General features: G+C 41.4%; 1 protein-coding gene across 4 annotated transcripts in view; it reads left to right on the forward strand.

Moving 5' to 3' along the window:
* ERG (ETS transcription factor ERG) overlaps window positions 1-25,627 on the forward strand; it is a 234,874-nt gene that overhangs the window by 81,108 nt on the left and 128,139 nt on the right. For 3 of the 4 annotated variants that reach the window (XM_074996040.1, XM_074996033.1, XM_074996064.1), the window contains exon 2: window positions 4,087-4,174. The exons of the other annotated variant lie outside the window; for it this stretch is intronic. In XM_074996040.1, the coding sequence (XP_074852141.1) occupies window positions 4,136-4,174 (39 nt within the window). In that variant the 5' untranslated portion in view covers window positions 4,087-4,135. The remainder of the gene's footprint in view (window positions 1-4,086; window positions 4,175-25,627) is intronic. 4 annotated transcript variants of the gene reach the window in all.

The following is a 25,627-nucleotide window of genomic DNA, read 5'->3' on the forward strand; positions in this document are numbered from 1 at the left end:
AGGCTCCAGTTACACTGCTGCTGGTCAGGGTACAGGCTGCCAAAAGGATGTGCTGAATCATCACATCTCCTGGGTACCACAGTCCTGTCTTGCCCTACACATTGTCCTGCCAGTGTCAGCTAGCTGTAGGTGCCCTAGTAGAGTGAGATTTTCCTGGATTCTATTGGCAGGTGCTGGTAGACCCTAAGAAGTGAATACAGGTCCACATTTTAAAAATACTCAAACATCTTAAAATAGATTTCTGCAAAATATATGGTCCAGGCAGTCTGCATGAAAGTGTGGTAGGTGAAAGGCTTTTCTGGCACTTCTGGTAGGGAGGGATAGCTTGGTGGTTTGAGCATTGGCTTGCTAAACCCAGGGGTGTGAGTTGAGCCCTTGAGGGGGCCATTTAGGGATCTGGGGTGAATAGATTTAATAAATGAAAAAGGAATAGTGCTTGGTCCTACCAAGAGGGTGGGGACTGGACTCAATTACCTCTGGAGATCCCTTCTAGGTTCACGAAAGATGGAGAGGAAATTACAGAGGGTGCAGAAAAGAGCAACAAGAATGATTAAGGGTCTAGAGAATGTGACCTATGAAGAAAGGCTGAAAGAATGGGGCTTGTTTAGTTTGGAAAAGTGAAGATTGAGGGGGTGACATGATAGCAGTTTTCAGGTACCTAAAAGGGTATCATAAGGAGGAGGGAGAAAACTTGTTCTCTTTGACCTCTGAGGATAAAACAAGAAGCAATGGACTTAAACTGCAGCAAGGGAGGTTTAGGTTGGACATTAGGAAAAAGTTCCTAACTGTCAGGGTGGTCAAACAGTGGAATAAATTGCCAAGGGAGGTTGCGGAATCTCCATTGCTGGAGATATTTAAGAACAGGTTAGATAGATGTCTATCAGGGATGGTTTAGACAGTACTTGGTCCTGCCATTAGGGCAGGGGGCTGGACTCAATGGCCTCTCGAGGTCCCTTCCAGTCCTAGTATTCTATGATTTTAGATGATTTGTACAGCTCACTCCTGGATGCACCCCTGTGAATAACTGTAATCATCGCAAACCCTGATGTTAATAAAATCTCTTTACAATACCACATCATATATTCACCACATTTCGTATGTTTGTGTGCTTAAGAAAATTTCCCAGTTTTGTCTACCATTTATAGCTTTTCATATTATCTTGTACTTATATAACTATCATGTGTACATTTGTATTGCTGTTTGACTATTCCCTTTTGAAGCGGGGTAAGAAGCTGTTCCCAGAGTGTAATTATCAGCGAGGAAGGGACTGTTGAATAAAATTCCCCCATTCCTCTCTCTATAACTGTTTTGAGGTGTTCCTTTAATATGATTATGGCTTTCAATGGAGCTATTCCAATATACATCAGCTGAGATTCTGGCCCATGAAATTTAGAAGGCCACTTTTCATATACAGAGGATTCCTTTATTGTTAATTAAGAATGTAGATGCAAAAAGCTGGAAATTGTATATTACACATTTTGCAGATAGATATTTTTGGCCAGATTCACTCCTTGTGTAACTGAATACTGCACAATGGAAATAAAAAGCATTGATAGACGATAACTCTGAATTATGCCAAGGACTAAATTCTGCTCTGAGTTTCAGCTCAGAGCTGGAAATTGGACCTAAATGTGAGTTCATCTGTTAAACTGAATGGCAAGACATGCTGTCTTACCATGTTTTAGTATCTAGACAAGCATAAAGTGTCAACTTATGAAAAAATAATTCATGCTGAAATCATGAAGTGGAAGACTGCATACAGGAAACACTAGTAATGTAAGGGTATGTGACCAGATCTCTAGAGCAGTGTTTCTTAAACTTTTTGAGACCACAGAACACCAAACAATATTTTTTCTGCGAACATCTATGAAAATTTTCTTCAAAAAATTGTTGTCAGACCAAAAAACAAAAAAGCAAAAATAAACCCCAAACAGTAACATATCCAGAAGAAAACAAAAGGAAATAATTTAATCAGGAATGATAACAATGAAGAAGTAACATTGCATCTGGTTTTAGTAACAGAAAATATATACTTTGAATTCTTTTTCCACATGCTTGTAGCACACCTGCAAGTTGTTCACGGAACATCAGTGTTCTGTGGAACATAGTTTAAGAAACACTGCTGTAGAGGAGCAGAGAGATTTTACAAAATAACTAAGGGGCTATCGTTGTGTACGTTAAATAGTCTGATCCTCCTTTTGATATGATTATAAAAGGGAACAACAATTTAATCATATCTATACATATTTCCAGGGCTCTTTGATGTATGAATACAAATTCAAGATATTCCAGTTAGAATTGCAATTAAGAATGCAAAGGGCAGTAGACCCTGTAGTTTATATGTATCTTCAGATATGGAGTGTACATATTATGGGTAGAGAGCACGACAGTAAAAACGTATATCCAGGCTTGGTTGATTGCATCCTGTACCATAATTTTCTTTTCTATTTGTTTCATTGGGATTCAAATGGACCTGAACACTATTGTGGAATTTGTTCCCCTTAATTTAGTATCACATGAGCAAATGCTCCTTTGTTAGATTTTGCATATGCTTGTAAAGCAAAGTGAATGAAACTTTTTGTAAATTAGGGACACCTGGAACTGAAGTGTAGTTCATGTAAAGAACTGCTTTGCAGACACTAAAAGATGCTATTGCTTAACATTTCGTTCCTGATTCAGGTAAAGAGAAACATATATTTAGCTTTAAGTATGTCCTAAAGTTCCATTAATTTGGGAGTTAAATACATGCTTAAAATTAGTCACACGTTTATGTGCTTTCCTGGACAGAGAAGTCAGCCTTCAGAGCTTGACATGCAAGATGTTGATCAACTTCTGGGGCTCCTCAGCATGATTTGGGATCAGGTCTTAAATTAGAGACTTGCTTAGCAAAGTTCTCAGTGAAAAATATACCAGGAATCCTAGACATTTGGCAGGTAGTCATGCATAGATGTGATGTTCATGAAACTCAGTGATGGGGGAAATTCTGACAACAAATATCCTCTGGTTCAGAAAGTTAGTATCAGATATCTAAAACTTCTATATCCAACCAGTAAAAGTGGTCATGAAACGATTTAAATCTGTGGTGTCCAACATACTAGCCACATGTGGCTGTTTGGCCGTTGAGTATGGCTAGTTGGCTTGAATAATAAATATACTCACAGATAGAATGACGGGTTTTTTAGGCAGCAGATTGCTCAGGCAGAAATATATAGTTGTGCTTTTTATAGTATGGAATCTAGAGGGGCACCATTTCTGGCCCACTGAAGCTAAAATGATTATCCAGGTCAGAACTAAGATCATGTGGGGACAGATATGGTAGTTTCCTGCCATGTCCTTGGGAGAACATATTAAATTAAGTTTAGATATCCTTGGGGTCCTCTGTTGGGTTTTCAAGGGCTGAATCCTACCAGAGCCCAACATGGAGTTTAGTTAGCAAGCTTTTTGGCACATGTGTAGGATTTGGTTTTTAATGTGTTTTCCCAGTAACACTTTTATTCTAAAAGTGACAATGCTTGCTTGGTGCTTAGCACCACATGGTAACATAACTCAAGGGGCTTGGCTACACTACCACCTTCCTTCGAAGGAAAGATGGTATTAGGGTGTTGGGAGTTTACTAATGAAGCGCTGTGGTGCATAGGCAGCACTTCATTAAGCAAATTCCCCCCCATGGCAACTTCAAAGTTTTATACTTCAAAGTACCGGCACGTGTCTAGCTGCAGCTCACCCGCCAGTACTTCGAAGTCCCTTTACTCCTCAAAATTTTGCACCGCAGCACTTCATTAGTAAATTCCCAAACACCCTAATTACCATCCTTTCGTCGAAGGAAGGTGGCAGTGCAGACAAGCCCAAGGTGTTAGGACAGCTTCTGCTCACTCTCAGAACACCGCCTGCTGGCTGTGTCTGGTGATTAGCTCAGCCAGCCCAACATCCTTGTGATGGAGGCTACAGGAAAAAAAATCTTGCTTACAAACATCAGCTGTATTTGCTATAGGGAAAAGTACTTCTCCAGAACAGAAAATGGTGTCTTACTGAAAATAAATATAAACATAAAGGCACTTATATGATTTTTTGTTGTTGGTTGTGCAGCTGCCTTGGGGTTTGAACTTCTGGTAGACACATTGGCCTGTTAAAGGACATGATTCAGACTGTTCCAGATCCAGCAGCTCATATCAAGGTAAGTTTTCTGTTGACTGTAGCTCTTTAAATGTTCTGAAAAAAATATGGTTAAGGATTCTAGATTCACATTACATCCTTCCAGGATGGCTCTAAATTTTATCAGTTTACTGTGTTGGCTGCTTCATTCCTTTATGTTTGTATGTCGCATGTCATCAAATATTTCACAATGTTAACTTTTGTGTGTGTGTATAGGGGCAGGGGAAGTTACTTGTGCCAAGGACTGAAATAGTCTTCAGTTGGTCCTTTCACACAGAATTTTGAGGATAAGTCTCTGTGGATTATAGAGCTGTGCTGTTTTGGCTGAAAATTCAAAATGTTCAATAAGTGAATCCACCTGGAAAATATAAAGCTCGCACAGCCTGTTCCATGGAAGTAAACGGCAACACCAGCACTGACTTTATGGCAGCAGGAAACTGCACATAATGTAGAAAACAAAGCAAATAAAAAACATAAAAAGAGTTGATTCTTACTTGTATATAAATCAGTGTCAGTTTGGCCACTAACTTCAATGGGACTGGGAGCTAGCCTAAAATGCAACATTGTTTTTCTACATACTGAAAAAGTTAATATTTTTTGAGCTCTGCTGGGTACGTCATATTAGAGCCCAAAGCATTTCTTACCCTTCTATCATAGAACAGATAATATTTACATAAGTAGATTTACAAATGTAGCCAAATGCTGTATTACTAAGAACACTACAATTCTTGAAATAGAACATATACAGTACTTCAGCACTTGATCCCAAAAAGCTAACTTTGATTTTGGGAATACTGTATTTCTGCCTATTATATTATTCTAATTTGGGAAGAGTTTTATAACTTCTTGAGAAGTGACAGATTTAAAAACCACTGCCGGAACTCTCATTGTCTAGTAAAGAAATGAATCCCCACCAGTGTCAAAAGACCACTGATATTTATTTGCAATCATTACTTTAAGATTCTGTTGTTGAGGCTATCGCTGCTTCGTCTGCCTAAAGATATCCCTTCATAAATAAAATTTCAGCAGGTAAGAGAAATGGATTGTCTATGCAATTGGGTGCTGAGCAGATTTGAAATGAAATCTGATGTTTCTTTTAAGATCCATTTCTGAGCATTAAAATCTTCTGGGTCTTAATTTGTATTTTAGCTTTGGGTTTTACAGTATTTGATTCAATTTCTTCCGATTGCTTGGTCATATTGTTATAGCTCTGTTAGCTTTTTGACCCATGTGGAGTTCCTGTTTAGTCAATTGAAAAATACTACTTTGCATCCACAATATAGACTAGCTACACTTCCAATATCCATTTCTATTGATTTGTAAGTTAAAACAAAACAAATAACCGATATAAATAAAAATTGCTAATTATTCCTTTTAGAAAGTCTTATTGATGAACCTCTTCTTTTGTCACCCTTCAGTGATATTGGGGCTTACACTCAGTGCAGTGGTAAAGGGCTACCTATATAAATCCTTGCTGTTGTATGACAAGAGATCTGTGAGAAAAGGAACTTTTTGTAGTTTTCTTGTGTTCAGATGTTTTTAAGGAATATCAGCCAGCAAATATTAATGTGCATAATGATCTGATGTGAAAACTTACAATTCAAATGCTTTCAAGGCGCCAAATACGTTTTTGCAGAGTGTTGGTATTTTCAGAGCCAAAGATAACACCAAAAAAAAGCTGAATTTCACATATTTTGCCAAAAATGGCATCAGAAGCATTTTTTCACACTGGGAATTGAATTTCAAAGGGGTGGGAGGTGTGGTGGGGTTGTGTTTGTGTGTGACTTTTGCGGCAAGTCTAATAATGAATGCTTCTGACTGGCTGGCAGTTGCAATAAACCATTATTCCTATGTGTACAAAAACACACACAAGAATAGGTCCCACATCTTCCAGCAACAGTTATTAGGCTTTTTATAAACTAAATTGGAACCAAGCCTGAGATATGCCCATGTCCAACTGTGCTCCAAAAACACTTACTATAGACACGGAAGACTCACGAGTTATTCTGTCAACACAGTCCTGCTGAACAAGCAATTGTATGGTTATAGGAGTAAGAAATGGAGTCTGTCTGCAGCAGCAAAACATGCAGAAATTAGTTGCATGTTAAAATGTGGGGATGTATTTTAGCAAATCTATATGCTCCACGTTTGTTGGAGTAGAGGGGAGAGAATGAAACCAGTATTAGACAAATAAACTTCAGATCTGCCACATTGATATTGTAATTTACTTGTGTGTAAACATATTCTCCAAAATGAATTAGGCTACAGTCATATGGTCTAATAACCAAATAGGAGTACAGGGATTTCGACGTGTCCAGGGTCCTTTCGGAAAGGACCCTGTGTAGATGAGCCTCACACCTCATTAGCATATCCCACAAGCCGTGTCTACACGTGCACGCTACTTCGAAGTAGCGGCACTAACTTCGAAATAGTGCCCGTCACGGCTACACGTGTTGGGCGCTATTTCGATGTTAACATCGATGTTAGGCGGCGAGATGTCGAAGCCGCTAACCCCATGAGGGGACGGGAATAGCGCCCTACTTCGAAGTTGAACGTCGAAGTAGGGCACGTGTAGACAATCCGCGTCCCACAACATCGAAATAGCGGGGTCCGCCATGGTGGCCATCAGCTGAGGGGTTGCGAGACGCTCTCTCTCTAGCCACTGCGGGGCTCTATGGTCACCGTGTGCAGCAGCCCTTAGCCCAGGGCTTCTGGCTGCTGCTGCTGCAGCTGGGGATCCATGCTGCATGCACAGGGTCTGCAACCAGTTGTCGGCTCTGTGGATCTTGTGTTGTTTAGTGCAAGTGTGTCTGGGAGGGGCCCTTTAAGGGAGCGGCTTGCTGTTGAGTCCGTCCTGTGACCTTGTCTGCAGCTGTTCCTGGCACCCTTATTTCGATGTGTGCTACTTTGGTGTGTAGACGTTCCCTCGCAGCGCCTATTTCGATGTGGTGCTGCACAATGTCGATGTTGAACATCGACGTTGCCAGCCCTGGATGACGTGTAGACTCGCTACATCGAAATAAGCTACTTCGATGTAGGCTTCACGTGTAGACGTAGCTAAAGTGTCTTATTAGCATCCCAGTTTCAAAAGGGGGGTGCAAGTGTAGACAAAGCCTTTATCTCACTAAATGTTTGTTCATATACTTCTGGAGAGCATACTCATTAGTGCACATTTTAAACTGCAACTTTTAAGTTCACTTTCCAGGAACGTGTATGTGACTTTACAGATTGGCAGCATGTATATTTGTTGATAGTGAATACAAAAGGAGAACACATCTGACCTGTGTGAATATTTGTAGACATTTATTTGCAATTAGAATGACTGTTTTTTCATTATGTGATCTTTTACATTACTTATGCAGAAAAAAGCCCCAGTTGCCAAAAGAAAAAAATTAACCATTTTCACTGTTATATTACTGGGGCAGGGTGACACCAGAAAGCTATCTTAGTGAAAGAGAGAGAGGCAACACCTGGCAAAGGAACAGAGGGATACCTCAGGGCAGAGAGGAACAGCTGAGCTGGGGAGGCAGCCAAGGAGGGGCTGTTACAAATCAATCAGAGCCAGGTGAGCCCACCTGAAGTTGTCCTCGACTGTTTAAAAGGCCTCCCCTCCTGGGAAGAGGGAGAGAAGGGAAGAGGAGATTGGAGTGATGAGAACAGAGAAGGAAAGAGTGAGATAGAGAGCAGAGGAAAAACTTCAGAGCTGCCAGAGGTAGCAGGGGAAGGAAAGAGTCCCTAAAAGGAAAGTTTGGGCGCCTCCCTCTCCCCAGGCAACCAGGGCAGGGTGGAGTCTATCCTCCAGCCCTGTCAGCCCCTTCAGCCTTGGGAAGACCTTGGGGCAAGCTGCCACTAGAGTATTTGGGGCCCAGCCTACCTGCAGGACACTGAGCAGAGCAAGGGGGCTGGAGCCCAAGAGCAAAATAAGTCTACCACAATTACCTAGAAGCTAATAAAGTGATAAGTAACAGTCAGCATGGATCTGTCAAGAAAAAAGTATGGCAAACCACCTAATAGCTTTCTTTGACAGGGCAGCAAGTCCTGTGAATAAGCGGGAAGTGGAAGATGTGGCATACCTAGCCTTTAGTAAGGCTTTTAATATTGCCTAGCCTGATCATCTCATAAATAATTTAGATTGAACTACTATAAGTTGGGTGCATAATTGGTTGGAAAATCTTTCCCAGAGAGTACGTATTCGTGGTTCCCAATGAAGCTGGAAGGGTATATGGAATGGGGTCCTGCAGGGACTGATCCTGTTTCTATTTAGTACCTTGGTCAGTGATTTTGATTACGACAGAAAGGGTACATGTAATAAAGTATCAGAGGGATAGCTATGTTAGTCTGTATCCACAAAAACAACGAGAAGTTCTGTGGCACCTTATAGACTAACAGGTTTTCTGGAGCATAAGATTTCATGGGCAAAGACACACTTTGTCAGATGCTTTGGACAATGCATCTGATGAAGTGGGTCTTTGCCCACAAAAGCTTATGCTCCAAAAAATCTGTTAGTCTGTAAGGTGCCACAGGACTTCTCATTGTTTTTAATGAAGTTTGTGTGTGATACCAAGCAGGGGGGAGGGGGCTGCAAATGCTTTGGAGGATAGAACTGTAATTCTAAATGATCAGGACAGCATAGAGAGATGGTCTGAAGTAAATAGGATGAAATTCATTAAGGAGAAATGCAAATTATTCCTCTTAGGAAGGAACAATCAGTTGCGCATTTTTTTTCCAAGGCATCCTTCAGTCTGAGTAGACTATGGATCTCGCCCTTCATAACTCCATTTAAGATCATCATTTGCAGCGTTGACTGTGACCGTGGAGGCCCACAAGAGATTGACAGCCCTTGCTACATCAGCTGCATATGTAGTGGGTGTCTGGCAGGTCCTTGCTGTCCTTTCTGTGGGCTCGCTTCTCCTCTGCCAGCTGTCTGATCTTCATCTCGCCCTTCTGAAGGCCCTTGTGTAGTTCCTGCTTCCAACCACTGTGGTCATCTGCCAGATCTACCCAACTATCTGGGTTGATGTCTACTTCCTTGAGGTCCCTCTTGCAAACATCTTCGTAGCGCAATTGGGGTGTCTGGGAGGTCTTTTGCCAGAGGCTAGCTCACCATACAGGATGTCTTTCGGGATCCTTCCATCATTCATCCTGTGAACGTGGCCAAGCCATCGGAGCCGCTGCTGCCTGAGGAGGGTGTGCATAGTTGGAATTCCAGCTTGCTCGAGGACAGCATTATTGGGCACTCTGTCCTTCCATGATATCCCAAGAATGCGCCTGAGGAAGTGCAAGTGGAAGACATTCAGCCTCTTTTCCTGGCGGGTGTACAAGGTCCATGACTCGCTGCCGTAGAGGAGAGTGCTGAGGATGCAGGCTCTGTAGACTTGCATTTTGGTGTGAGTGTACAGCTTGTTGTTATTCCACACTCTCTTGCTAAGTCTGAACAGAGTTGTGGCTGCTTTTCCAATCCTCCTGTTTAGCTCAGACTCCAGCGACAGGATGTCGGTGATGTTGGACCCAAGGTAAGTAAACTCATGGACGACCTCTAGCGTGTAATTGTCAATGCTGATTGATGGAGGTTCAGCAACATTCTGACCAAGTACGTTTGTCTTCTCTAGGCTGATGGTAAGCCCAAAGTCCTTGCGTGCTTTGGAGAAACAATCCAGCAGTTTTTGAAGCTGGCCTTCTGTGCGTGTCACTACAGCAGCATTGCCTGCAAACAGCATGTCTGTAATGAGCACTTCCTGCACCTTAGACTGAGCCTTCAGCCTTGCAAGATTAAACAGTTTCCTGTCAGATCTTGTGTGCAAAAAGATGCCCTCTGTTGGGGATCCAAAGGCATACTTCAGGAGGAGTGCGAAGAAGATCCCGAACAATGTTGGAGCAAGGACACATCCTTGTTTGACGCCACTCCTGATGCTGAAGGCATCCAATGATGTGCCGTCATATTGGATGGTTCCTCTCGTGTCTTCGTGGAAAGACTGGATCATCTTGAGCAACCGTGGCGGACAGCCTATCTTGTGACACAATTTAAACAGTCCATCCCTACTGACCGAGTTGAAAGCCTTGGTCAGGTTGATGAAGGCGACATAGAGTGGCTTCCTCTACTCCCTGCATTTCTCCTGCAGCTGCCTCAGGGAGAAGATCATGTCAATGGTAGATCTATCAGCACGGAATCTGCACTGGGATTCAGGAAACACCCTCTCAGCAAGCTTCTGGAGTCTGCCGAGGATGACACAAGCGAACAATTTACCAGTGATACTTACGAGGGAGATTCCACGGTAATTGTTGCAGTCACTTCTGTCTCCTTTGTTCTTATACAAGGTTACAATGTTGGCATCCCGCATATCCTGTGGAACCTCACCCTCTCTCCAGCACAGGCACAGCAGCTCATGTAGGGGTTCCAGGAGTGTGTCCAAGGCACACTTGATTACCTCTGGTGGTATACCATCCTGGCCTGGGGCCTTTCCTACTGCAGTGCTGTCGATGGCTTTCTTCAATTCGACCACAGTTGGTTCCTGGTCCAGCTCGTCCATGACTGACAGGAGCTTGACGGCGTTGAGGGCTGTATCAACCACAGTGTTCTCGCATGAGTTGCACACTTACACGATTGGAAATTACTGCCTAGGAAAAAGTAGAAGAAAAAGGGATGTGGGGGTCATAATGGATCATAAGCTAAATGTGAGTCAACTTTGTAGCAGTGTTCCAAGAAAAGCAAACATCATTCTGAGATGTATTAGCAAGAGTCTTATAAGCAAGTCATGTGAAGTAATTCTTCCACTCTACTTTGTGCTGATACAGCCTCATTGATGGTATACTGTCCATTTCTGAGCTCCCACGTTTTAGGGGAGACATGGAAAATTATAGAAAGTGAAGGGGAGGATAGTGAAAATAACTGAAGATTTAAAAAACATAACCTAGGAGGGAAGATTGGAAAAAAAGGGTTTGTGACAATGTTCCCTGTAAGCTGAGTGCTTGGACTCCCACACAGGAGAGATTCTGGTGCTGCCCAGCTGATTAGCAGAGTGCCCACAGCATCCACAGTGGGCAGCTATGTGTTTCTATTGGTGGTGCACATCACACATTCCTTAGTGCAGATAACAAAATTTATTCCACCCACAGATGTGAAAAATAGAGGGAATACTTGTTTTTGTAGTCTGGAGAAGAAAAGGGGGCATGATAACAGGTTTCAAGTACCTAAAAGGTTGTTACAAGAAGGAGGGAGAAAAAAAACATTCTTCTTAACTTATGAGGATAGCACAAGAAGTGATGGTCTTAAATTGAAGCCAGGGTTATTTTAGGGTAGACATTAAGAAAAAATTCCTGTCAGGGTGGCTTACCACTGGAAAACATTGCCTTGGGGAGTTGTCAAATTTCCAACACTGGAGATTTTGGAATAGCAGGTTAGACTAACACCTGTCAGGAGGGGTAGGTGCTACTTAGTCCTGCTGTGAGTGGAGGGGACTGGATTAGATAATGTGTTGAGGTCCCTTCCAGTCTTGCAGTTCTATGATTCCATGATTACTGTGCTTTACAGTGAGAACAGGGGAGTGCCTGACTACAAAACCCAAATACCATCAAGTTTTGGGAGTGTTTTAAAGCTGAGCCGTGGTCTGGATCCAGGATTTGCAGTTTAAACCTACTTCTTATGAACGTTAAGGTTAAAATTACTCAGCCTGATTACGACATTTATAATTTTCATTGTTCATTATTTTCCTGATCACTCTATGAATGCTGCTGCCCCCAAACCACAATTTTGTGTTTTCATTCAAAATCGTGTGGCAGGAATGAAAAGAGAAGGATAATTTATGAGCAATCTACCATGAAAGTATTCAGCTCTAAATTCGACTGTATAGAGAGGATGAATGGCTTGGAAATTTTGGCCCTGATCCTGCAAACACTTGTGCATTTCCTTAAGCTCTATGTGCGTGAGCAGTCCCCTTACGGTCAATGGAACAGCTCATACAGGTAAAGTTAATCTTGTGCACTACATGAATGGGACCTTAGTTTGTCATTTAGACAGAGCTGTTACTGGAAAATAAGTAGTGCTTATAGCAATCACATAAGGTTTGGGTAATGGGTAACTCTACAAAATAAAGATGTCTTTGATTTGAAATAGGATGAAAAAATCTTGTGATTCAAAAAAGATTTAATTAATGCAAGGAAATTCATGTTGGACAGTCATTTGTAGAGTTTTTGATTTGCTGAGTCTTGTGATTATCATGCCCATGAGTTTATGACAAAGCTTGAGTGCCCTGACCCTTCCAAAATAATTTTGCTGTAGGTGAGTTACATACTGAAAAGATGACGACATCCATTACTTCAAACATCGCAGGCTTCCTTTTTATTTTATTCCTGGCAGAGGTATATTGTTTTGAGTTGGAGCTGTAAAGAATTAGATGCAAAATATGACACAGAAATTCATTTTGTCCATGGTGCCACACAATCAAGATGTGTTTTGGTATTAACAAAATATTATGATTGAGTATTGTTAGCTGAGTCGTAGGACTAGCCAGCACAACCTCCAGGCAGATTAATGATCTCAGCTGGACTGTGGTAGGACAACCTGATTGGCCAGGCCTCCCCGCATTGGTTGAAGGGAGTCAGCAGGCCTGCTTTTAAGCTCAGAAGTTGACGGCTGCTTAACGTTTTGTTTGATGGCAGTGATTATGCTTATTCCTATCCTGCATTAGCTTAGGCCTTGCTCTGGTTCTGATCCCGAATCTAGCTCTGATCTTTGGCTGTGGTGCCTGACTGTGGTTCTGACTCTCCATTTTGGTTTCCAGTTGCCTCAGCCTGGTTCTAGCTATGGAGCTGGATGGCTAGTGCCAAAGCCTGACACAGAAGGGGTCAAAATCAACCAAAAGTTCTTTTGTGCCATGTGTGTTAAGGGTTGAATCCAGAAGAGACACCATACGTATTTCCTGTTTGTGGAGGGTGCTCAGTGGATATGTGGAATTCTCCTTTTCTCCAAAAAGTAGAGCCTTTGCTATTTGGTGTGCTTGTCTTCCTTTGGGATAAGTGGGTATTACACTACTTATCATTCAAGGGTAGAGAAGCTAAACAGGGAGCCAAGTAAGGGCTTACAAAAAAAACAAAAAAAAAAGCTCAGAGCTTAACTTATCTCTATGCAAGGGCAAGACTAATTGCCATTTACATATGTTTTTACTTGACTTTTTTCCTCTACTATTCATTAAGAACAAGTACTTGCAACAGTAGTCATAGCAACATGCTGTGCAAATGCTACCTCAGCTGAGCATGGTGTGGTTTTAAAGGAACGTAAGTATAAAACATCAATAGGTAAAATAGAAGTTGTCTTTTTTTAAGAGACAAATTCTGTTTTCAGCAGCCTGGCCTGCAAATAGCTAGTGTCTTTATGGCTGCCTGGATATGAGCCATTTAACATGTTTCACTGCTGTGGAGGAATTTCTGGAGTCATAAGTTCCCTCTTTCCTGCAATATCCTCTAATTTGGAGCCCTCACTTGATTTTCTGAGGACAGAAGTTATGGATATGTAATAATGAGGTTACTCCATTTATTGGGTTAGATCCCCATGTGGTGTAATGGGTGCAGATCCACTGAAGTCAGAGCAGGTTTGAATTACGTCAGCAGAGGGTCTGACCCATGTGTGGTTCAAAACTTTCTTTTTGTTGGGTGACAAAACAAGAAGAGAGGAATTAATTTCTTTGGGGAAATGTTTATTTTTGATGTTTTGTTCTAAGGACTTTTGAGTTGTGATATTCAGAGTATAGTCAATATCAGATGTAGGATTCACTGACATCTGAAAAATTGCAAAGTAATAGAGATATTTGTTGATTTTACTGTGTGCTTTTAAATTTGAGAATTCAAAGACAAATGGGGTGCTTTGTCTCTTAGGTCAATGGTGTCACTTTTTTGGAGACTTGTCAAGGACTATTCTAAACAATTGGCTACATTCTGTGGACATACTCTTGTGTGAGCTCAGTTTTTGTAGACATAGCTGAGAAGAAACTTTATGGAATCAGTGGCATTGGAGTTATACATTGGACAGCTGTATCTATTATAACAATCAAAACAAAGAGATATTTTCAGAGGAAATCAGGAAAATAACTGAAGATTCTGAAACGTGATGGGAGAACTTAGCCTGCTATGTAGAATAGCAGATTCATGAGGGGTGCAAGTGATTTGCAATGTACAGTTATCAGAGGCAGTAATTTTCTCCCTTCCCTTCAATATAAGGTGAAATAATTGACCCTGCCAATTGTTAATACATTATTCCTGAGTGTAAGATTCAATGATACGTTGATGGGCATCACACCTGGAAAGGTCTTCCGTGTGAGACTTTACACTTAGTGTTGTACGCAAACATTAATGTTTATCCTGACATCAATTTTTCTACTTTTTTAGTACTATTTTGGTATAATGAAACAGTTTTAAATCTTCTAACTCTCTTCCTAGTTTGCTAGCTGCATCACAGTTATTGAGCCTTTTTTTCCCCTGGTAATGGGGTATGCCTCATTGCTGTAGCACCTCCTGCTGGTCCTGCAAGAATTAGCTCTCCCAGCCTCCAGGGTGTCCTCCTCTGGCTGGGGTCTCACATGCTGTTACTTGTTTGTCTGTTCTCCACCCACTTATGTAACACCCATGTCCCACCCAAACCATGGTGCCCTTCCCTCAGGCTGCCACAGTGACCCACACTCTGGGGTCTTCCCTTCCAAGGGATCCCCAATCCCCCACCTTTCCTCAGTGGCCCACTGCCAGTCATCATCTAGTCCCTTACTTCCGGGGTAAACTGCAGTTTGAAATGGACACTCATCACTGGCAAGGGAGTTGTGGACCTGCTGCCTTCGGCTGCCCTGGCTGGCTCCCTGCAGCCCTAGTATCCTCTGGCCTTGTTTCAGGCCCTGGAGCCTGGGAGCCTGCCTGGCCAGACCTCCTCCAGCTCGGTCTGCCTTTTCCCACAGCCCTGCTATATGTTAGGAAGCCCCTCTAGCTTCCCTGGAGGTTTGGTCCCACCCGCTGCAGAGATGGAGCAAGAGTCTTCTCCTCTCCCCTCATTTATACAGCCCTTAGCTGGGCCCCAATTGGCAGATACGTGCCACAGCTGCAGGCTCCACAAAATCAGCCGTCACATTCCTAAACTGAAATGTTTCTTGAAATGTTTGAATGATGATGATGATTTATTCTGCATGCTTATGAAAGGAAGGGATATTGCTGAGGATCATGTTGAGTGGTGAATGGGGGCGAAGTGCAGCTTCAATAGTGCTTCATAATTTGATTCATTTCTGTGCTACCCCCTCTCACTCTGCTGGTGGAGCAGTCTGGTGCATTGTCCCTTCACTGTACCTCCAAAGGAGGTATCTTACATGTTAGTGTCTTACATGTAACTAACCTCTCAGCACAGATTAGGTACAGTATTTATCATGGCATTCCCACATTTATCCATGTACTGGTTCCTCCTTACCGTCAAAGCTGAGGTTACATTTTACATCCATTTTGCATTCACTACTTAGACATGATTATTGTCCTAGAGATTGCAGCAGTCAGATGCCTTTCTTACTTGACCACCAGCCTCCCTCTCCCATCCCCAAGCGAATATTATCTTGGTAAAACAAGAGAAAGACAACGGCTTCTCTGTTCAGTAACTAATGAACTTGAAGCATTTCTGAGCAAATCCAAGATCTTCCCCAAAACCGAGATGGAAAATAGTGCTCATGACACATTCAAAAGAAAGCATGCTCTTTTGATAAAAGATGTATAGATACTTCAATTCCATGATTCTGGAGACATATAGCATCGATAATTCCTTAAACACAACTTTTAATCAACAGTTATCTCTTTCATAAGGAGGAGGGGTTCTTAATGCATTTTAATGTTGTTTACCAATTATATGTTTCCATCATGTATGTTTTCCACTCTCCTGTGTTGGATGGAATCAGATACTTTAAAATGTTATTACAGCTGATGAAGGTTATCCTTTAACTCGTATTGTAGAAGGCTATGGAAGCCAAAGGGGATGGAGTCTGACTGGTATGGGGCGGCTGAGCTGTGGTAAGAATGAGCCATGGAGGGGGTCGGAGGAAGAGAAAATGCTGGAACAGGGAGATCCTGCAGCAGATGAGAGGAAAGCTGCAGCCTCAGTGATGCAGGATTCTGTTTTTAGCTGGGAGCAGAGGGGGCCAGGCACTGAGCGAACAGGGGCTGAGGGGACTGTGTCTGCTAGAACCACTTCCTTCCAGATCCTGAAATGGAACTCAAGATTCCTGACAAACTGTGTGTCTCATCCTCTTCTAATGTGCAGCCAGAGAGAGAATGACCACCTGCTCCCTTTTTCAGTTACAGCATTAGTACACGTGGCAGAGATTTTGTTGAGAACTGAAAGCTTCCTGCCCTGCTGATGATCCATCAGGGTATCAGTACAATTCCAAACTTAATTTTTTTTTAGTTTGTTTTTCTAAAAATGTAAGAATTACACAGATGCACACAAGTTAAAAAGCATTAAGATCACAGGGTCAAACACTCAAGAGTTAGAAAGTGCAACAGTTAACGTAGGATGGGGTCCTATGGGCAACATAGGCAGAGAAATGTCTAGTCTGAACTGCCACTGCATTAGGGCTCAGAGCAGTTTAATAGCTGTGGACTGACTTCTGGACTTAGGCAGCTTTTCATGTGACTGCTGGCCTCTACAGGAGAAGTTAGCAATGTTTCTGAGAATGTCTATGGCACCTGAGCATTGGACATGAGTACCTAGGGCAAATCCAAGCCTTACACCTGGCATTTGCAGCTTAGCAAACCCCACAGTTTAGCTCTGACCTGCCATGTGCCTTGTACATTCCCTCCATTGTTTCCAGCTGCCTTTACTACATGAAAGGGGCTCCATTCTTTTTCTTATTGACTTTAATAAGGTGTGTGGGATTGTCTTTGGATTAAAGGTGGATTTAACACAATCATTAGCACTTGCCCTTGTAACAGTAATTTTTTGTGAGACATTGAAATCTGCTATTTCAAATCCAGTATAATATTATTTTAAGTGAGATGCAGTTACTAAACGAAATAAATGTGGTCCATTCAAACTATTGCATGATGAACCAGTGGAATTTTTGTTTCCCCAGAGCCTTATTCTGGGTATGAATATTCCAGGAATCAAAATTCTGATAAAGGTAACTGACACAAATAATACCCTCTAAGAATTCTATACAACTGCAGAATTTCTATATCCCACAAAGCTATTCTAACAGTATAAACCCCTTAATGCTTATAAAGAATATGAAGACAAAAAAGCAGTCATATAGCACTTTAAAGACGAACAAAATAATTTATTAGGTGATGAGCTTTCGTGTGACAGACCCACTTCTTCAGATCATAGCCATACCAGAACGGGCTCAATATATAAAGCACAGAGGTCTAAAAAGTGTTATCAGTGTTGACAAATCAGAAAAAGCGTTATCAAGGTTGGCAAATCAGAAGAGCAGAGGGACGGCAAGGGAATGTGAGGTCTGGAAGTTAAGAGTTAGATAAAATATCTAAGTATGGAAAAGAGTCCTTATCACGGGTTAGGTAATTGCTGTCCCTGTTCAAACCACATGTTAATGTGTCAAATTGGAATATGAATGTTAGTTCTGAGCATTCCCTCTGTAGACAGTTGCTAAAGTCTCTGTTCAGTAGAACACAAACTTTCAGGTCCTTAATAGGCTGGCCCACTCCATTAAAGTTTTGGCTGACAGGTTTGTATATTTGGAGTTTTTTGATGTCTGTTCTATGTTCATTCATTCTCTGTTGAAGAGTGTTTGCAGTTTGTCCTATATACATGGTGTGTGGGCATTGTTGGCACATGATGGCATATATGATGTTAGATGAGGAACAGCAGAATGTGCCCGTGACTCTGTAATTAACTTGGTCAGGTCCAGTGGTGGTATCTCCAGAATAGATATGTGAACTGAGTTGGCAACGGGGGTATGTTGCAAGGAAAGGTTCCAGGATTAGTATCATTGTGTACGCAAACAACACCAAATGAGACACAATCTCAACTATGCTGAATGCTATACTGTACAGAGTCTCCAAAATAACCTACACGTTATAATCAAGCCAGCTGACAAAGGGGATGCTGTTGTCATCATGAATAAGTCAGGCTATGAACAGATGGCAGCCAGACAAATCTCCAACACCATATTTTACAGACCTCTCCCCTCTGATTCCACTTTAGAATTCCAAAAGAAACTACGTCAACTACTTAAGGAAATATCTGCTTCTACTTGGGACCTTATTCACTCAGACACACCATCTGAGCCCTGACCTGGATTATTCTATTTACTTCCCAAAATTTAACACCAAGATTAATATTTAAATTGCTAATAACTTAAAGAGAAAATGGGGAGGATAATGTTATCAATGGCATCCAATCCATGCCTTAATTTTAAATACATAGCCATAGATGTCAAAAGGTGTAAGATTTAAATCAACTACAGAAGTGGAACCAGAATGAATAAGCATTCCTCACTTGACCGGAACCTTCTACCGAGAAAAAGCTTAAACCCATGGAGTAGGAGAGCTTGGCTGTACTTCGTTATCTCTAGATTTCTCTCTGGGAAGCATTAATAAGCAGGCTTTCAAAATAAGCCCTGAACTGAGGCAGAAATCTGATGCTATGCTTCGTGATGACCTGAGACCTTTATTTTGGGACATCACATTGTATTGCCCAGTTACAGTTAGGAGAGGTGAGTCCCCGCTGGTTCAAAATATAATGTAGGCCCCATGGTGGAGCATTCGCTTTCTCATTCAACTCTGCTACAGGCTTCCTCATGAACTGAAACAGTCCTATCTGATGGCCTTCCAGGCAGGCTGCAAGGAACAGCTATTTCATGGGCTGTTATGGAGACTGGGCACAAAGGGAGGTTGGAGTTTTGTGTTCTTTTGGCAGTGTGATGAGGTTTTGTAACTTATGGCATAAGAGCCCCTCTATTATTTTATATAAAAATCTTAACTAAATTTGATACATGGTCATATTTTTCCATTTAATTGCTTGTCCTGCCTCATGTTTTAACATGAATTATATGATGGCATTGTTGCCAGTTGATAGAGAAGTAAGCCCTTCTATTAAGTTGCCTGGAGCTATCACCTATAAACATTTTTAAGAACAATCCACCTTATCTCTTTAAATAAAAGCAGAAAAAGGGGGAAACTACACCTCAGTGCGTTTCTGTACTGGTATATCTATTTGCAGAACTGGTGCCTTGAGAAGGTAATAATGTAGGTCTACCATCAAGCCACACAAAGGTATAGGGATTCCCATTAATAGTCACGAAATAAATGAATCATTTTTTCATAAAGACTAAGGTTGACAGAATAATGCAGTGTGGATTGCTGGCTGCTGAGATGGGTTTTAAGGGGGATCACATTTGTGGGGATAAGTGAAGTTTTGTGTTTTGCAGCCTGTTCAATTTTATTTGTTTTTGCAGCTTCTGATGGCGCACCTCGAGCTTTGCATAGGTGCTCCTATTTCTTTTGTATTAAGCTAAAGAAGTCATACTACAGCTGGTGGATTTAGCCTTTTTTTTCTGTTTGCAGAACATCTACGAGGTGAGGGTAGCATTCTTGAATTTCTTCATTAAGTCTTATTTAGTGACTTTTTAAAATTTTGGTTTTTACTCTGGATTAATTGAGAACAGTTCATTGCAAGTATCTGGTGCAAAATATTTGAAATTTGTGTTCTATTTAGAGTTGGGTGAATATTTTTTCAGTGAAATTTTCTAAAAAATGCAAAAACTTTCATGGATTTGGGTCAAATTCATCTGATAGTTTCAACCCTAAAACACCTATACATATTGAAAAGAAAAATTTCAGTTATGCTGAAATGATTCATGTAAGATGTCAAAAAATAGGAAATGTTTTGCTATTTTTGTTGCTGTTTGTTTCTTTGTTTCATTGAGATAAAAATTAAAACATGGAGTTTTGGTTCAAAGGAAATAATGGATTTGCTCAGTTGTGTTTTTTGTCACCAATCAGATAAATCATATAAACTATGTCTACACTAGAGTTATCTGTCAACAGAAGTTACTGTCGGAAGCGATCTTCCAACTAAACTTCTGTCGAGAGAGTGCTTCTACCCACAAAAGCAGATTTAAAAAAGTGATCCTCCCTGTTAACAGAGGCATCTTGCCTCATGGGGCAAAAAGCTGTCAACAGAAGTTCCCAGTTCTGTTGACCGTAAGTCAATAGAACACAGTTGTAGTGTGGACACACCACAAGTTTTGTTGCCACTTTGTTTTCTACAGGACTTAGAGTGTGTTGACATATACAACATTTGCATCCCTGATCAGAGGAGTGCATGATGGTAGCTATTGCACTATGCACCGCTTTCAGAGACAAAATATTGTGGCAGGGGTACGTATGTGTGTGAGAGATGCTGGAAGCAACCAGTCCTGAGGCAAGAGGACGAAGAAGACCTTGACCTCAAACCCTGCTGCCCTCTCTGACTCCGTATAGCACATTCTCTCTGCCTGCCTTCATTCAAATTGTGGGAGGCTGCCGGAGCATTCCATATTGTTCTGTGTCCTGGAGAGGAGACAACACCTGCTTTCCAAAGGGATCTAAAAGGGAGGGGCACATACCTGGAGCTAGGACTGCTGAATTTCAAAGAGTGGCCTCTCCCACTGTGCGTTGTGGGGCAGCTCCAGAGGGCAATTAGTCTGGTAAAAGTAATCAAGAGTCTTCACTTGAGCACATCAGCTCAAAAACATCGTTGTAAAAAGGCTTTAATTGCAGTGATTTTATTTGTGCTCTGAAACTCAGTAGTTTCAGCACAAAATGTGGACTTCCAGTGAAGACACTAGCTCGCTTTCTGCACAAAAATCGGACTTTTTGTGCTGAATCTTGCAAGTGTAAACATAGCCTTAGATTAAAGGGATGCTTCTAATTTTTTTATTCATTTGCAGACCCCTAAATTTTTCAAATTGAGGTATGTGCCCTCTAGAAATTATACTGCGAAGACATAAGGTTGCATGAAGCATAGGTTGCAAACCATTGGATCAGAGGAAAATTTTATTTAGAAGCCCAAAGGTCAGGGTTCCTTTGGGCAACACAGATGATTTTTTTTCCAGTTATTCCAGTACAATTATGCAAGTATGTCGAAGTTATGGTGACTCTGCCATGTGAATACATAATCCACACACCTACTGGGTGTAGTTCCCATTCCCATGTAGGGGTGTCTACACAGAGAAAGAATGAGTCTCCTTTTAGCTGAGAGTACACACCATCCTAGCCACCATGGATGTAGAGGCTCTCTACATCAACATCCCACACATAGATGGAATAAACGCTGTCCAGAACAGTATCCCCGATGATGCCACAGCACAACTGGTGGCAGAGATCTGTAAATTTATTCTCATACACAACTATTTCAGATTTGGTGACAATATATACCTCCAAATCAGTGGCACAGCTATGGCCACCCGCGTGGCCCCTCAGTCTGCCAACATTTTTATGGCTGACCTGGAGCAACGCTTCCTCAACTCTCATCCACTTACACCCCGTCTCTACCTATGCTACATCGATGACATATTCATCATCTGGACCCATGGGAAGGAGATTCTGGAGGAATTCCACCAGGATTTTAACAACTTCCATCCCACCATCAACCTCAGCCTGGACCAGTCTACACAGGAGATCCACTTCCTGGGCACCACAGTGCAAATACGCAACGGCCGCATAAACACCACCCTATACCGTAAACCCACTGACAGCTATGCCTACCTTCATGCCTCCAGCTTCCATCCCAGACACACCACACGATCCATGGTCTACAGCCAAGCCTAAGATACCACCGCATTTGCTCCAACCCCTCTGACAGAGACAAACACCTACAGGATCTTTACCAAGCATTCTTGAAACTACAATACCCACCCAAGGAAGTAAGGAAACAGATCAACAGAGCTAGACATGTACCCAGAAGACTCCTACTACAGGACAAGCCCAAGAAAGAAACCAACAGAACACCACTGGCCATCACCTACAGTCCTCAGCTAAAACCCCTCCAATGTATCATCAGTGATTTACAACCCATCCTGGACAATGATCCCCAGCTCTCACAGGCTTGAAGCAAATTCTCACCAACAACTGTACACCACACCACAGCAACTCTAACTCAGGAACCTACCCACGCAACAAACCTCGGTGCCGGTTCTGCCCACATATCTACACCAGCAACACCATCACAGGACCTAACCAGGTCAGTCACACCATCACAGGTTCATTCAGCTGCACATCTACCAATGTAATATATGCCATCATGTGCCGGCAGTGCCCCTCTGCTATATACATTGGACAAACTGGACAGTCCCTATGGAAAAGAGTAAATGCACACAAGTTGGATATCAGAAATGGCAATGTACAAAAGCCTGTAGGAGAGCACTTCAATCTCCCAGGACACACAGTAACAGATTTAAAAGTAGCTATCCTACAGCAAAAAAATTTTAAAACCAGGCTCCAAAGAGAAACTGCTGAGCTGCATTTCATCTGCAAATTTGACACCCTCAGCTCAGGATTAAACAAAGACTGTGAATGGCTGGCTAAATACAAAAGCAGTTTCTCCTCTCTTGGTGTTCACACCTCCAGATCAACTGCTGTTAGTAGGCCTCACCCTCCCTGACTGAGTTAACCTCGTTATCTACAGCCTTGCTCTGGCCTGCCTATTTATACCTGCCTCTGCAAATTTCCACTACCTGCATCTGACGAAGTGGGTCTTTGCCCATGAAAGCTTGTGCTCTTACGTTTCTGTAAGTCTATAAGGTGCACAGGACCCCTCGTTGGTTTTAGCTGCGAGCGAGTTGGCTTTTAGCTATTGTAGAATCCCATGCACTAAGTGCTTGAGTCCACCTGTGGTTATCAATACTCTTATTTTTATATGAGTGGCTACTTTCAGCTTATTTTAAGTCACTACCAAAATCACATAAACAGAAAAAGGCCCTCTTGTACTTGAGAGCATCCATACAGCAAGTTACACCAATATAACTGTAACACTTCAACATCTTATGCCAGTCTGATTTTCCTGGGTTGACCAGCTCTAAGTAAACAAATGTGTTCCCTTGAGTTACTAATTCATTCCTTTCTTTCCACTGAATCTACCTGATTTTTGTGTTGGCAAGTTTGGAGACGTAGCAGTCTACAGGTGAAGAACAGCATCCAAGATGTATATTTTAAGATATTCCCCAACCTTTAGGTTCATTTGTCTTCAGGGTTTTTTCAAAACAGATTTTACTTACAGCACTCATAAGAACACAAATCATGAGTCATAGCTCAATGACACTGACCTGGTAAATATGAGGAAACAAAAAGAGCTGGTATAAAAAGTGAAAAACATTAATTATTTAGAAACAAAGACCAAATTCTTTTTTATGTGGTAAACAGGTAGGGGACCTATATCCTAGAAAATGCACTTGATGTCGTCCTTGCCAATGGTAATCCCTATTCTTTTGAAAAGCTAATAAAATTGGTATATGAAAGAAATTCCTGGGGCTATGCAGAACTCACCCTCCTATGGAGAGAGCCAGATGTGCCAGTTAATAATCCAGCAAACATCCAATGCTAGAGTAGGGATCACTTGGTATCACCTAAACCAGACATTCCATGTAGACAGAATGCAATATTGCAGACCGGTCACATTCACACCAAAGACATGTGCAGCTTTTTTTTTTTTTTTTAAATAAAGAGAGGACACAGTCAGCGATGGAATCAGAGACAGTTTGTCTGTTCTGAGGAGCGGCAGAGTAACAGGCACACTCTTACACATGTGCATTAGTCTGTCAGCATGGATTCTGTTATCCAGATGTTGGGATGGACTTGTGGCAAGGACTGTGAGGGAAAAATATTTAAAAAAAAAATCAGATTTCAATGTTGAAATTAAGGTTACCAGGTTTTTTTAAAACTACATTAATGTGAATTTTGAGAATGTGCTGGGTTCTTTTTGAATATTATTAATTCTAGACACTGTGCTTATTATTATTATTTGCACAGGTTTCTATGCATCTTCCAAGTACAAATTTGTTTTCTTTAGCTTTATCTTTGTTTCCTATCAGCTTTAATACTGTCATGCCTCGGGATAAACAACGACACACTTTTTTATTAAAATGTTTTAGATCAGCTCTGGCAAACTAAAGAATATTGTGTGTTATTTTACCACGTAGGTCCAGAGTTGACAAAGTACATGTTCAAAACCTGTTGGGATTTCCTCCACTCTCCTTCCACCAATTTCTAACCCAACATGGCGTCTGTTTTCATTCAGCTTTGTCAGTTATTAATGCAGAAATATATTTAAAGTGACAATCAAAATAAATCAACATAATTTAAGCTTAAGTAAATAAATAAACCTACCCCTCATTAGATGGAAAACTTAATTACTGATGGCATTTGCAATATATTTGTAATATGAAAGCAAGGACTTTGCATTACTAAGTATGATATGTGTTGCATATACATAAAAAATAATTATAGAAGACAAGTCCTAGCTTTCTGTCTGTTAGGCTTTGTCTCTGTGGCCCTGCTCCCACAGTGAGTTTCACATGGGGTCTTGGGTGCAGAGCCCTATTGACTTCAGGAGGCTAAGGAGGTGGAGGGCAGAACGCACCTGGCTGAGGCTCATTGTAGGATTATTACTTCAGAGGGTTCAGTAACAGCAAAAGACACACAGTATTGACTTGAAATAGTAATCACCAATAAAAGGGAGAGTGTCCGTAAATCAATATTACTTTAATGCAGCATTTCCAAAATTGTATTCCATGGAATACTGGTATTCCACAAGATGTGAATATGGTGTTCCGTGAAAAAAAAATTGATGCTAGCGATATTTTTCCTTCTAAAATGTTAAATATGAAATCACGTGTATCAAAAATACTGAGGTGTTTGAATAGTATTTAGACTGAAGGTATGTTACTATTTATAATGCATTTATAATAGGATGGTTGTTATGTGACTCATGCTGAAACAATCAGTCACTTTGGATTGTTTTGATGTAAGTCATGTTCAGCAAAATTGTGTAATGCTGCACCTGATGTGAGGATCCAACTCTCCGGCATCATTCCTAATATTAAGTGGATTTTTGATCAAAAGATGCAAAAACACTTTTCCCATTAAAAAAACCTGCCAAATATTACTTTTTTTTATTTTCCAGTAGTTTTCTGTAAAAGTAACAAATTTATGAAAACAGAAAATTTAAAATTTAAGAATATTTTCCATATCTAATTTGTTTTGCATTTCTTTTTTAACATAAGGCTGTGGCCACAGTAGCACCCCCCTTTCAGAGGGGACGTGGTAATGAGGCACTTCATCAGATGCTAATGAGGCCCTGCTGTGAATATGCAGTGTCTCATTAGCATAATGGCAGCCGCACGCATTTCCAAAGTGCCACTTTCAAAACATACACTGCCCATGTAGTTGTGGGCCTTTTGAAACAACCCCCTGATTTTGACAGCCCCTTTCCAAAATGAAATGGGAAGAAGGGGCTTTCAAAATCAGG

Source organism: Carettochelys insculpta, chromosome 1 (genome assembly GCF_033958435.1).
Source record: "Carettochelys insculpta isolate YL-2023 chromosome 1, ASM3395843v1, whole genome shotgun sequence".
Taxonomy (NCBI): domain Eukaryota; kingdom Metazoa; phylum Chordata; order Testudines; family Carettochelyidae; genus Carettochelys; species Carettochelys insculpta.